General features: G+C 39.3%; 1 protein-coding gene across 1 annotated transcript; it reads right to left on the reverse strand.

Moving 5' to 3' along the window:
• Positions 1 to 4,803: 4,803 nt before the first annotated feature.
• Positions 4,804 to 15,291, reverse strand: LOC132142451 (uncharacterized). Its single transcript, XM_059552331.1, has 9 exons — positions 15,020 to 15,291; positions 14,366 to 14,552; positions 11,010 to 11,129; positions 10,235 to 10,467; positions 9,882 to 10,019; positions 8,974 to 9,167; positions 6,657 to 6,736; positions 6,505 to 6,588; positions 4,804 to 5,696 (listed from the first exon to the last, which is right to left on the reverse strand). The coding sequence occupies exons 2-9, from the start codon at positions 14,550 to 14,552 to the stop codon at positions 5,536 to 5,538; spliced, it is 1,197 nt and encodes a 398-aa protein (XP_059408314.1). The 5' UTR covers positions 15,020 to 15,291; the 3' UTR covers positions 4,804 to 5,535.
• Positions 15,292 to 15,669: the final 378 nt, after the last annotated feature.

Consider the following 15,669-nt stretch of genomic DNA (forward strand, 5'->3'; position numbering starts at 1 on the left):
AGAATCCCACTTGTTCCTTTAGTTAGTCCCGTTTCAGCATGGTCATTAGCTGGCCGTCCCCTTACCACCATCACCCACGTCACTCCCAAGATAGACCTCCATATTGCTGGCAGTTATCATGAGCGGATTGAACTGTTTATTATTGATTCCCCTAAGGCTCCTTTAGTTCTGGGACACCCATGGTTGCACAAGCACAATCCCCACATTGATTGGGTCTATAATTCTGTTTTAGCCTGGAGTCAGTCTTGTCACGTGTCATGTTTGGGTGCTGCTTTTTGTCCTGTCTCTGTGTCTTGTGTTCCTCAGGAGGATCCCTCTGACCTGACTGGTGTTTTGTTAGGGCAGAGCGGAGTACCATGATCTTCGGGCGGTCTTCAGTAAGGCCCGGGCCACCTCGCTACCTCCGCATCGCCCCTACGACTGTGCCATTGATCTCCTCCCGGGCTCTTCTCCACCTAAGGGTCGTTTATATTCCCTTTCAGGTCCTGAGAGAGAGGCCATGGACAAGTACATACGTGAGTCACTTCAGGCTGGGCTCATCCGCCATTCCTCCTCTCCCGCTGGTGCAGGGTTTTTCTTTGTTCAGAAGAAGGACGGCTCCCTGCGCCCTTGTATTGATTACAGAGGTTTGAATGACATTACTATCAAGAACAGGTACCCCCTACCTTTAATGTCTTCTGCTTTTGAATTATTACAGGGAGCTCGGGTCTTCACCAAGTTAGACCTGCGCAACGCCTACCACTTGGTGCGCATTCGGGAGGGGGATGAGTGGAAGACGGCATTTAACACCCCTTCGGGACACTACGAGTACTTGGTTCTTCCGTTTGGTCTGACCAATGCTCCAGCCGTTTTCCAGGGACTCGTCAACAGCGTGTTGGGTGACATGATTAATCAATTTGTCTTTGTGTATTTGGATGATATTTTGATTTTTTCTTCTTCTCTCCAATTACACACCCAGCATGTCAGACGGGTTCTCCAGCGGTTACTAGAGAACCAGTTGTTTGTCAAGGCGGAGAAGTGCGAATTCCACGCTGAGTCTGTTACGTTCCTTGGCCATATTATTTCTACGGAGGGGATCAAGCCTGATCCCGCTAAGATTGAAGCTGTTGCCCAGTGGCCGGTCCCTGACTCCCGGAAGGCTCTGCAGCGTTTCTTGGGTTTTGCCAACTTCTACCGGCGTTACATCCGGAATTTTGGTCAGATCGCTGCACCGCTGACAGCCTTAACCTCCACTAAGGTGTCTTTCAGGTGGAACCGGGAAGCGCAGGTAGCCTTTGACATTTTAAAGTCCCGTTTTGTCTCTGCACCTATTCTGATGGTTCCAGATCCGGAGGCCCAGTTCATTGTCGAGGTTGATGCTTCTGACGTTGGGGTTGGCGCAGTTCTATCTCAGCGTTCCCTCCATGATGGGAAGGTTCATCCTTGTGCATTCTTCTCTCGTCGTCTCAGCCCTGCAGAACGTAACTATGACATCGGCAACAGAGAGCTACTGGCGGTACGATTGGCCTTGGGTGAGTGGCGTCATTGGTTGGAGGGGTCAGCGCAGCCCTTCTTGGTCTGGACAGATCACAAGAACCAAGAATACATCTGTTCGGCCAAGAGGCTGAGCTCGCGTCAGGCCCGCTGGGCGCTCTTCTTTGCCAGATTCAATTTCCCCCTTTCGTACCGGCCGGGATCTAAGAACACCAAGCCTGATGCCCTCTCTCGCCTGTTCGGTGCTCCGGGGGGGGGAGTTTGCGGCCGAGGCCATCCTTCCTGAGGGGGTGGTGGTCGGGGCTCTTTCGTGGGGTATCGAGCAGCGAGTTGAGGAGGCCGGTCGAGGGGTGCAGGTGCCGGGAGGGTGTCCGGCGGGCAGGTTGCTGGTGCCGGCTGCGCTGCACTCTGAGGTCCTTGAGTGGGGTCACTCATCCAGGTTAGTCTGCCATCCAGGTATTTGGAGAACGTTGTCTGCCATCCGACAGCGTTTTTGGTGGCCTACTATGGCCGCAGATGTTAGACAGTTTGTGTTGGCCTGCCCCACATGTGCCCAAAGTAAGCCTGTCAATCGCCCTCCTGATGGTCTACTGCATCCTCTCCCTATCCCTTCCCGTCCTTGGTCACACATTGCCCTTGATTTCGTCTCTGGCCTTCCTCCGTCGAAGGGAAACACTGTAGTTCTCACGGTGGTGGATCGCTTTTCCAAAGCGGTTCATTTTATTCCCCTGCCCAAGCTACCCTCCGCCCGGGAGACCGCCCAACTGGTGGTGGATCACGTCTTCCGTCTCCACGGGTTACCGGTGGATGTGGTTTCTGATAGGGGTCCCCAGTTCGTCTCCCGGTTCTGGAGGGAATTTTGTAGACAGATTGGGGCCTCTGCTAGTCTGTCATCTGGTTTTCATCCTCAGACCAATGGGCAGTGTGAGCGGGCCAACCAGGATCTAGGAAGAATGCTCCGCTGTCTAGCATCCAACAATCCGAGTTCCTGGTGTCAGCAGCTCTCCTGGGCAGAATATGCCCATAACACCCTTCCTGCGGCCGCGTCAGGTATGTCCCCTTTTGAGTGTGCTGTTGGTTATAATCCACCTCTGTTCCCATCACAGGAACCCGACGCAGCGGTTCCATCTGCCCTGGCTTTCGTCCAGCGCTGCCGTCGCACCTGGGAGAGAGTCAGGAGGATTTTGGTCCTCGTTGATTGAGGACTTCCGGCGGCATCGAGGTAGGCCCCTTCCTAGAGCGCCAGGTGACGCTCCTGGGAGGGGGGGTACTGTCGTGTCTCGGGGCTAATCACCTGTCTTTTTGGTGTGGGTGTGTGTGTGTGTTGGGATGGTTTGACAGCTCACCACGTCTGCCTGTTTGTGTTTTCCCCGCCTCCCTTGTTCCCCGTGGTTAACCGTAATTGCTCGCCACCTGTTCTCTATGTCCTTCTAATTTTTCCCCTTTATTATTCCCTGTGTTTCTCTGTCTATTGTCAGACTGTTGTTATTCGTTCCAATAGCTCCGATCATCTAGCAGCTTTTTGTACTCACCCTGTCGTGTCTTGTCCTCAGGCTCCAGTGTGTTTAGCTCATTTCTGCTCTAGTTCTTACAAGCCCAGAGCTCCTAGTAGCTTCTGCTGTTCGTCCTGTCACTGCGAGTGAAGCCTGTGAAACGTGACTCATCTGCTGTTCATCCTGTCACTGCGAGTGAAACCTGTGAAACGTGACTCATCTGCTGTTCATCCTGTCACTGTGAGTGAAACCTGTGGAACGTGACTCTTTCTTCTCTGTCTCCGCTTTGTGAATAAAGCCTTGAGTTTACCCGCACCTGAATCCAGCCTGCTTTCTCCTGACAAATGTAGTGTTACAAGTATGCCAATACATTGTAAAAAGTGTTAAGTAATGGACAGCTTAACCATGTTTGTTTTACAGGATACAGATAATAAGTTCAAATAATTTAAAATATAAGAATGAACTGTCAGCTTTAATTTGTATTACGATAAATGGGAAAGGTATTTTAAATAATTTGTCTAGTGAAGACGTTCCTATCAACAAACCAAATATCAGATCAACAGATTCAAGCAAACGTGGATTACTGGGAGCTCTGTTGTTATTACTGCCACCTCTTAGAACAGGAGTCTCAAACACGATTTGTTTGTGCATTGTCTCAAGGAAATGGCCACAATATGGGAACTAATGAATATTCATTTTGAAACTCAAATTGGATCTGAAATTTCCATATACATATATGATCAAAGTCCCTTTAAAATATTCTAGACTTTGATATGATCGGAGTTGCAGCTGTCACAATACTCTCCATTGGAAATTAGTTAATTCTGGTCTATAGCTTTTTGTTTGCAATGTGGTCTTACGTTCACTTGTGGTCTTAAGGACTTACAATAGACGCCGTGTGCACGTGTCCGTTAAGTTTACGAGATCGTAGTATGTCTCGTGCACAAGAGCGCCCCCTTTGCGGCCGCTATGCACCTTTCTGTCGAGCCCGCACTGGGGCAAGCTCCACAGCAGACTTCTACCCGACAGTCAAAGTGGCATTATGTCACAAAAGTGTAGACTGCAAGGGTTTAGGTTGTGATTTGGGAGATACAGTGAATGTCAAAGGGGTCTAATGTTGTTTGGTTCCCAATGACTTTCAAATTACTTATTGTGTGAAAAATTATTATTATAAATTTATTCTGCAGAAGAAAGAAAGCCATACATGAAAAACATGAGAATGAGAAAACAATGACAGAATTAACTATTCTTGGTGAACTATTGCTTTTGGTGTAAATTTTCCTTTGATTTTTAATTTGACATTCAAACAGTGTTCACCGTCAGACAGCACAGTAGTGTTTGAATGATGAATCATCTATATCGCATATAACCATATTCAGGTTTACAGCATCTCTTTTTCATTTACCTAAAACTATAAGAAGCCCTGTGGTTTCCATCTTGAAATCTTGTGTAAACTCTACTTCAGATCTGCGTGTGATGAGCAATTTCACATGCTACTGAAACGAATGAACGTTAGCGTCTATTCTCATTTGTTGAGACCACAGAGAAATACGCGTGGTTTAAACAGAAATCAAGCGCTGATTCACACCAACAAACACGATTCAGCTCATGTACTCTGATACAGAGCAGCAGCAAACACATATACAATGACAGTAAGACTCAGAGAATAGCACTCACTGATTCATCTGATTTATGTTTAAAAAGTGAAAAATATAAATACAATTAAAACAAGAAACAAACACAACAGCATGTTCATGTAGGTGCGCGAACGGGACAGATAAACTCAAACCAGATTATTAACACATCTGTACACAGAAATGGATGATCTTCAACAAAATGTGCAAATAATCTGAATTAGTGCATCATTTAGAAGATAATTTATAATATATCTAATAATGTTCATATAATACTCACAATTAAAGGTCAATTGTTAAAGTGTCTTATTAAAATAACTTTAGTAAAATAAATTTTTTTTATTATGATGCATTGTTTAAAAAGCTATAGAATTACCTTAGATAAAACTAAGAACAAAACAATTACAGACACAAGTCACCAAATTTATATCACCAAATTATCCATTTCAAATCATGGCCTGTTTTAATGGAAGCATTTAGGATCAAATAGTTAAAAACAAACAACAAAAAAAGATTTATATTATATATTTTTGTTTCAAACTCTGAAATAGTGTCCTTAAGAGCGTTTAGTATTCCGCTTCTCCAGTCACATGTTCTGCATTCATCAACTTGTAAGTTTATGACTCAGACACATTCTAATGAGAATTTTTTAAGCATCAACTATCTACATTTTTATGTACTCAGTCTATAACAGATGCAGTTCTAATGTGAGAATTATGCAAGTAGGTCACAGTGTGACTGAAGGTATAAAGACGAGAGGAAAGTCTTCCACAGTGCAGACTGGAAACCACATCTGTGGGCACCATTTCCTGTGCCAGCAGCATATGCTTGAGTGTGTGTGTCTGTATAAACAGCAGAGAGAAAAACATATGAAGAGTCAAAAGAAGAGCTAAACAGCACAGCAGTGCAGGAGGAAGTTCACAAGTAGAGGAACATCAGACTGATGTGGATATGTTCAGCTCCTGCAGGATGTCAGTGATTCGCCCCTGAGCTTCAACCAGCCCTTCCTTCCACTCCTGTGGTACGACTGAGCCGAGATACACCGCCCGGGCCCCGAGAAGAGCCCCTAATGCTGCTCCACGGTTACAGTTCTCACCTGTGGACATGCACAGCATGTTAAAGGAGGAGTTCACACAGAAATTCAAAAGAAAAATATCCTCACCCTCAATCCATCCAAGATGTAGATGAGTTTGTTTCTTCCTCAGATTTGGAGAAATTTAGCACTGCATCACCTGCTCACCAATGGATCCAAATGACTCGAGTCCATCATTTAGTGTCTTGTGAAGCTAAAAGCTGGTTGTTTATATTAAACATTCATCAAGACATTTTAACTTCAAACTATTGCTTCTGGCTAAAATGTGAGTCCAATATAATGCTACTTCCAGTATAAAGGTCCATCACCTGTTGTCCTACATGTTTGTTTAGAACAATTTTGGACTGATTTGATTAGGAAACAGTGCTTGATCAGTGCATATTTCTCTCCTGATTGATGATTTTTTTACTGGTGGAAGAGTTATGGATTATGAACTTGTATTTTAGCCAGAAGAATCCATTTAAAGTTAAAAATGTTTTGATGGATTTGTTTCTCACAAACACACAAGATACTGATGGACTGGAGTCATGTGGATTACTTGTGGATTATCATGACGCATTTATCAGCTGTTTGGACTCTCATTCTGATGGCACCCATTCACTGCAGAGGATCCACTGGTGAGCAAGGGATGTAATGCTACATTTGATCAAAGATAATGAAGAAACAAACACATCTACATCTTGGATGGCCTGAGGGTGAGCACATTTTCATTTTCGGGTGAACTATTCTTTAAACACACACGTATTATCATCAGCACAGCTGAACATGCCGTTCAGTAAGTAAGTCACGACACAGTCATTCACAAACGCACCTCCACAGTTGGTGTTGGTCAGGATTCCCCCAGTCACATCATTATGAAAATTGTAGGCCAGGTAGAAGAGACTGCTGAGAGCTCCTGAACAAAAAACACACAGTCAGAGGATCCATCATAGTTTTGTGTGTAATTGTCTGGGGTTTTCTAACCTTGTGTGTAGCAGGCAAGTCCGAGAGACTCCACAGCTCTCTGATGAACCTTCAGACACTCATCTGATGATCCTGGAAGCCTGCAGAAGAGACACAAGCCATAGCAATTTAAGAGTCATTCATCAGATTGTTACTGTGGATTGAATCTCAGATTTCACATTTCAACTCAAAATGTTTAGTGTAAAAAAAACAGTGAATCTTATTTTTAAGAGCATTTTTTGCTCATTTTTCCATGACAATTTAACAAATTTAACTTGAAAATTGTCATTAATGTAATGAAAAAAAATCTAATATTCTTATTTATTCCTTTGTGTTTTGAGTATTAATTACAATGTTTTACATAATCTATGCCATGTATTTTACTATGTTGTAATTTTATTCTGTTAAGCACCTTTGATTAGCTTTGCTGTATTTATATGTGCTATGTAAATAAATTTTACTTGCTAAATGTAATAAAAAACATATTTTGTGCATTGTAAAGTACATTTGTCAAATTCACTGAATAGCTGCTTATCATGAAAAAGGATATGTATTATAGTGATAAGAATTTATGGTTACATATGTTTAATTCAGTGTTATTTTGATGTTATGAAGGGACTAAGGACTCTTTGTAGCAACCTGTGTGTTTTGCTTCAAGACAGCATTTGTGTTGTGTTTTATTTTATATTCATTCATTCTTCATTCAATAACTCAATTAATCATTTTGTCATTCCATTTAATCATATAATCATTTAAGCAATTTATATACTCATTTCATTAATTAATGTATTGATTAGACATTTATATCATATGTGACCCTGGAGCACAAAACCACTCTTAAGTCGCTGGGGTATATTTGTAGCAATAGCCAAAAATATATTGAATGGGTCACAATTATACATCTTTCTTTTTATGCCAAAAATCATTAGGATATTAGGTAAAAATGTTTAATGAAGATATTTTGTAAATTTCATACCTTAAATATGTAAAAACATATTTTTTGATTATTAATATGCATTGATAAAAATTCATTTGGACAAATTCAAAAGTAATTTTCTCAGTATTTAGATTTTTTTTGCACCTTCAGATTCCAGATTTTCAAATAGTTGTATCTCGGCCAAATATTGTCAGATCCTAATAAACCATATATCAATGGAAAGTTTATTTATTCACCTTTCAGATAAACATCTAAATTTTGGAAAATGTATACTTAAGACTGGTTTTGTGGTCCAAGGTCACATTTTATGTTTTATATAATTATTCCATTGTTGTATAGTCTCATGTGTGGTTTCAATGTATATTTGTCTTCATGAGTAAGAAGTAATATTCATGTCAAGGTTTTTAACATCATGAGACATTACTGAGAAGCAGTCATTTTCCATTCCTATTGCTTTTGGTATAATAACACTTATTGGATTTATGCTTGTCAGCTTGTCAGTGTGAGCATTGAAACGTACACAACTAAGATTATCCCAAAAATTGTACTCGCTTTTTTTTAACATCATCACTTCGTCTCCTGCTTCTGCTCTTCTCTGGCTTTGCTCAGTCAACTTCTTGGCAATTTTAGTTTTAGTAATTTAAGTACTTTTAACTTCAAAGTTATATATTTCAGGTAGCTGCCAAGGCAGCATTTCTAATGATCAAGTTTTTTATCTTTTTTTTTTATTATCTGAATTTTTTTATTATCAGGAATCATCTTAAACAGTGTGGGATTACAAAGGTAAGAATCTGTTTAAGATCTGCTGATTCTACATCCTGACATTACATCAAATGAAAAACTAAGGTGATCTACATTGTATTAGACATTCAAGGTGAACATAAAGGCATCTGTTTACTGATTAAATTCAATATTTAGTGTGAGGGGGTTCTGCAAGTCTCTGATCTTCATACTGAGAGTTAACCACGTGTGAAATTTTACACGTCTAGTTCTCGTGGCCAGGTGCAGCGTACAGCTATCTTTGGTTAGTAGGTTTGCTGAAGCTCACAGTTGGGGGTTGATTTCCTGTATTATCTTTAAGTAGTCACTTCTAAGGCTATGTGTTATTTGGCACATTTAATGGCTACCCACTGAATGCCTAAACAATACAATGTATGCTTGCCTTAGCACTACACAGCCGGTTCTTAATAAAGTGTCCTGCTAAAGATACCCAAGATTCTCCTGGTCTTCACTTCTGAGTTTCCAACCCTAGTTTTAATTAACAATAACAACAATGTTTTAATTGTCCTGAAAATAATATCACAATGCATAATGTCTTAATGGTCCTAAAGTTTTCTGTTTGTAATAAATAGGTTCTTATTTTTTCTCTAATGTTTTTGTGGTGTAATACGAGTTGCTGACCTCTCAGCGCACTGTATAAAGTGTTGACACACGTCCCAGGTGTCCAGCACGGGTGATTTGAGCGCCATCTCCGCCTGCTGTTTCAGACATGCTCCGTTCAGTGTGGCGTGAAGTGCTCGCATGTACAGAGACACCAGTGGCTCCAGCGCTGGATGAGGATGAGTGAGCTTCACAAACTCCACTGCTGCAGAAACCTGGACACATTCACACCACCAGAACAATATTTAAAATTCTCAGTTAATACATGTTCAGCCCTCTGGTACTGTGGGCGTGACGGTCAAAAACTGTGGTTTTTTTATTGTATTATATTTTAGTTGGAAAATGGTTTAATTTAATATTTTGTATTTTAGGGGATATTAAGGTACTAATTTATATTTATGCAAAATCACAATCCATTTATTATTTGTTAACCACTTTTTGAACAGAAGAAGACACTTGCTGATTATTGCTGAAGTGAAAAAATAAATAAATAATAATAAAAGTTTGTTTATTGTTAAAAAAAATAAACAAATTTTTTTTTCAAATTTTATATGTAAAATATTTTCCAAAACATGTTTTGCTCTAAACTCTGAGAACACTGAGACACTGAGAATACATTTTAATAAGTTGTATTACAAATCTGAGGTTGATATCTCAAAAATGTGCTTTCAGGAGGTTTTGTTTGGGTGCAGAATCAAAAGTTTCCACTAGATAAAATTTGCTTCCCACTTGTTTCCAATATAGTCATTGTGTGTTTATTTTATTCAGCACCACTTAATCTTTTCTAATCATATGAAATACAAAAAAAAAAAAAAAAAAAAAAAAAGTAAAAATCCACTGGTTTTTTTTCAGCTAAAGAGAGTTTATTTATGAACATCATGCAGTAGCTGAATGAGAATTGGATGAGATGTTGGTGTCATGTGACTCACTGCTTCCTCCTCATTGGCTGTGGCAGACAGCAGGACAAAGGGAATGGCCATGGGAAGACATCCTATAGCATTCAGTTGACTATCAGCATGGGACGTGCTCAACATGCTTTTGGAGCGCCGCTCCGCAAACTCCAGAACCTGAAAGAAAGACAGAATCATGGGAAATGAACTGAACTGAATCAATGACTGTTTACTACTCTCTTTAGAGCTGAATTCTGTTTAAATCACTGAATTTTTGTTTTCTTCTTTATCACTGTGAAGTTGTTTTGAAACTCTGCATTGTATAAAGTGATATAGAAATAAAAGTGACTTGACTGGATTGACAGTGAACCTGTGGTCTAAGAATAATTTACCTCTCTACAGGACGTAGGTCTGAGTTCCTGCCAGTCAGAGAAGAAGCTTCTATGGAAGGACTCGGCGTACGTGTCGTTGTGTGAGCCGGGACGCGTCATAAACTCAGTGTAATCTGACAGAACAGCGGCTCGTGCTTCAGGGTCAGCCATACTAACAAAAGTACCGGTGGACAGAATGCGTGCAACTCTCAGAGCACAGAGAGTGTTCAGAGTGTTTCCACCCGCGTGAAGACCTGCAGGAGTCAGAGATTCAGAACTACAGTTACACAGTAAATCACACATTTCACATGCTTCACATTATAGCAGGTTTCAGGTCACACATACACTCATACATTTTAGTCTGTCATCATTCGACTTTCAACTGCATTACAGTTATGAGACTTCAGTATAGGGTTACATGCTTTTTTTCAGTATTCTTTATATACTTTTACATTTATATTAATATTTTGAATGTTTTGCTTTTGTCATGTTTTTTATTTTCTATTTAGTTTAAATTTGTTTTATTTCAGTTTTATTAACTTTAGTACTTCAACTTAAAGTTATTCATTTCAGTTAGCTGCCAAGGCAGCATTTTTATTAACTCTATTTGACATGCATGCAGTAAATGCCATATAATCAGTTCCTGGAGATCTAGTTACTGCATGACTCAAACTAAACCTGTGTTTCCCTCTTGTGATTTTCCACAGCTCTTGCTTTAGTTTTGTGCTGATCATCAGTAGACTGACTGGCCAGGTGATCAGGTGTAAAGTCACTCATACGTGTTTTCGTCAGTTACCCTGATGGTAGTGCACTGATCCACGTGGTTCTGTCCAGAACTTCAGCTTATCATGCAGAATCACGTTCCCCACCACAGGAGCTGCGGTTCCTGTTGATCCAGCTCTGCGTCCACTGCCAGCTACACAATAATCACACACATCATGATTACATACAAGCTTCAGTAAAGCAGTACAAGCATTATTTATTGCGATATGGCCAAAATTTATATTTTATATTTCTTAATTTCGGTCAATATGATATAATTCCGATATCGATATGAACACTATTAAAAAAGCCTTGTAAAAACTGCCAAGAACAGCCACAACAGACATCAGTACCTACAAACTTATGAAAAATGTATTTGCCAAATCTATGAAACCTATTCCTATAAGACTATATATATTTTACAAATGGCACAAATAAATAAATATTCACGTTTTCCTTGTATTTAGCCAAACAAGATATAAACTAATTATACAAACAAGAATTGTGAAATCACTGTCAAATAAACATCTCAGACTCTAATTAATATTAATATATTTAACTTCAAACTGTAGGCTAACATACAGGTGCTGGTCATATAATTAGAAAATCATCGAACAGTTGATTTATTTCACTAATTCCATTCAAAAAGTGAAACTTGTATATTATATTCATTCATTACACTCAGACTGATATATTTCAAATGTTTATTTTTTAATTTTCATGATATAACTGACAACTAAGGAAAATCCGAAATTCAGTATCTCAGAAAATTAGAATATAACTTAAGACCAATACAAAGGAAGGATTTTTAGAAATATTGGCCGACTAAAAAGTATGAAAATGAAAAGTATGAGCATGTACAGCACTCAATACTTAGTTGGGGCTACTTTTGCCTGAATTACTGCAGCAATGAGGCGTGGCATGGAGTCGATCAGTCTGTGGCATTGCTCAGGTGGCCTTTAGCTCTTCTGCATTCTTGGGTCTGGCATATCGCATCTTCCTCTTCCAAATACCCCATAGATTTTCTATGGGTTTAAGGTCTGGCGAGTTTGCTGGCCAATTAAGAACAGGGATACCTTGGTCCTTAAACCAGGTACTGGTAGCTTTGGCACTGTGTGCAGGTGCCAAGTCCTGTTGCAAAATGAACTCTGCATCTCCATAAAGTTGGTTTGCAGCAGAAAGCATGAAGTGCTCCAAAACTTCCTGGTATATGGCTGTGTTGACATTGGACCTCAGAAAACACAGTGGACCAACACCAGCAGATGACATGGCACCGCAAACCATCACTGACTGTGGAAACTTTACACTGGACCTCAAGCAACATGGATTGTGTGCCTCTCCTCTCTTCCTCCAGACTCTGGGACCCTGATTTCCAAAGGAAATGCAAAATTTACTTTCATCAGAGAACGTAACTTTGGACCACTCGGCAGCAGTCCAGTCCTTTTTGAAGCGAGAAGCTTCTGACGCTGTCTGTTGTTCAAGAGTGGCTTGACACAAGGAATGCGACAACTGAAACCCATGTCTTGCATATGTCTTTGTGTAGTGGTTCTTGAAGCACTGACTCCAGCTGCAGTCCACTCTTTGTAAAATCTCCCCCACATTTTTTAATGTGTTTTGTTTCACAGTCCTCTCCAGGGTGCAGTTATCCATATTTTGCTTGTACACTTTTTTTCTACCACATCTTTTCCTTCCCTTCACCTCTCTATTAATGTGCTTGGACACAGAGCTCTGTGAACAGCCAGCCTCTTTACAATGACCTTTTGTGTCTTGCCCTCCTTGGGCAAGGTGTCAATGGTCGTCTTTTGGACCACTGTTAAGATAGCAGTCTTCCCCATGATTGTGTAGCCTACAGAACTAGACTGAGAGACCATTTAAAGGCTTTGCAGGTCTTTTGAGTTAATTAACTGATTAGATTGTGGCACCAGGTGTCTTCAATATTGAACCTTTTCACAATATTCTAATTTTCTGAGATACTGAATTTGGGATTTTCCTTAGTTGTCGGTTATAATCATCAAAATTAAAAGAAATAAACATTTGAAATATATCAGTCTGTGAATAATAAATGAATATAAAATACAAGTTTCACTTTTTGAATGGAATTAGTGAAATAAATCAACTTTTTGATGATATTGTAATTATATGACCAGCACCTGTACACTACCAGTCAAAAAAATTTTAACAGTAAGATCTTTTATGGTTTTTAAAGAGTTATCTTCTGCTCACCAAGCATGCATTTATTTGATCCAAAATACAGCAACAACAGTAACATTTTTTACATATTTTTACCATTTAAAATAACTTTTTTCTATTTGAAAATATTTTCAAAATATAATTTATTCCTGTGATTTCAAAGCTGAGCTTTAGCATCATTACTCCAGTCACATTATCCTTCAGAAATCATTCTTATATTCTGATTTTCTTGTCAGAAATAATTTATTATTATGTTGAAAACAGCTGAGTAGAATTATTTCAGGTTTATTTAATGAATAGAAAGTTCAGAAGAACAGCATTTATCTGAAATAGAAATCTTTTGTAACCTTATACATTTCTTTATCATCACTTTTGATCAATTTAAAGCATCCTTGCTAAATAAAATATTATATAATTTCTTTCCAAAAAAAGAAAGAAAGAATTTTTTTAATGGTATAGTGTATAATGTTACAAAAGCTTTTTATTTCAGGAAAAATGCTGATCTTTGGATCTTTCTATTCATCAAATAATCCTTTGTAATGATGCTGAAAATGTAGCTTTGATCTCAGGAATAAACTACATTTCAAAATAAAGCATTTTTTTTCTTTCAATATTTCAAAATTAAACTGTTTTTGCTGTACTTTGGATCAAATAAATGCAGGCTTGATGAGCAGAATCATTTCTTTTTAAGAAAAAAAACATCACTGTTCAAAAACTTTTTACTGGTAGTTTAAAGCTAGATTGAAAAATGTGATTTAACAGTAAAACGAGTATGAAAAGTGCTCTGAGTTGCTGTAGACTATAGAGAGAGAAAAACGTTGCTTGAGCCGGCCTTGAAAATGCAAACTTGATTCTCCGCCAGCAGGAGGCGCTGTGAGAGCTGTGGAACCAGCGGTTTCTCCAGTAACGACTGTAATCACAGCAGCTCCGCTTATGAACGCTTCTTTATCAGATAAAATGAAAATGCCATCGAAACTTTTCTGAAGACAGTCCCCTTCAGATATACATCCATACAAAACAACCACGACGTGTTTTGATTTTGAAACGTGCAGTGCTCATGTTTATTCAACGAAGTCAAACGCCACAAATAAATCAATGTATGGGAATGTTACTGGTAATGTATATCGGAATATCGGAAATGTGTTTAAAAATCATATCACAGTTTTTGAAAAAAAAAAAAAAAAAAAACAGCTGCACGACCTGTGCTGGACAGGCTTAGGATGCTGGACGGGTGTCTGTCCCGCGGTGCACTGAATCCAGAGATCCAGCCACTGAAGTCCCTCCTGATGTCCTGGGTGTTGTAGTACCAGTGGACGGGCATCGACATGGCATCCGCTGCACACAGTCCCCACAGCGCTTCAGAGATGGCCCGCCTGACTTCAGTCATCTGCGGGGGACACAAAACACACACACACACACACACACACACACACACACACACACACACACACACACACACACACCACGGTAATCATATGACAAGTTCTGAGATCATCGGTTGATACTTGTGTCAGCTCCAAAACATACATAATCAATGGACAATACTGTTTTCAATGTATCTGAAGGTTTTCAATAAAATACTGTAATAAAATAATATAGCATTTAAATAAAATGCGTAAAATTTGGGATAAAAATATAAATAAAGTGAAATACACAAAACAATATATAAATGATACATATTGAGATATATAAAAAATATACGGGCCCTGACTAAAACTAACTAGAGTACGTTGACATAAACTTTGTTTATCATTGCAGATTTAAAACACTGAACTAAGTTATGAATCATCTATCTGAACAGAAACATACACTAAACATGATGTATACGAATGAATGGATGGATGTTTTTCTTACTGTAAGTAGTGAGATCCGCTGCAGTTCACGAACAAACCCAGTCTTTATTGTGCAGCCGTGAATAATTGCATAAGCCCACAATCATTGTTACAAAACCTCACCGGAAGTATATGATACATAACATATAACAACTACGACGTCACGTGATGCCACATGAACGTGCGCTTCATGCACGTTAACATAAAATCGGCATCTGTTTACTGTGTTAACGTTATAAAATAAACTAGTGGCTACTTTCAAATGTGATGTTACACAGAGACATACACAGACGAACACCGAATTACAGATGGATGGCTGGATAATTAATTTAAAACGCTATATCTATACACAAACCACGCATTATCAGCAATATAATCGATTAAACGATGGCGTACGTAGTACGAGTGTGTCGAAAACAGTAATTGAAAGACCACAGATGCGATAAGCGTGAGATTATCGATAATCGATTGGTTTAGACTTTAACTGGAACCAAAACATAAAACCATTCATTTGACCGAATCGGTTCGTTCGGACAGTATGTTCTGATTCAACAACAAAAGACTCACTATGTATTTTGGGACATCATTCAAACAAAAGACCGCGATAATACGCTTATCACTGTATTTTCAGTTAGGGTGCAACGTTTGCATCAAATATGTTTTGTTTATGGT

The sequence above is a fragment of the Carassius carassius genome, chromosome 6 (assembly GCF_963082965.1).
Source record: "Carassius carassius chromosome 6, fCarCar2.1, whole genome shotgun sequence".
Classification (NCBI taxonomy): domain Eukaryota; kingdom Metazoa; phylum Chordata; class Actinopteri; order Cypriniformes; family Cyprinidae; genus Carassius; species Carassius carassius.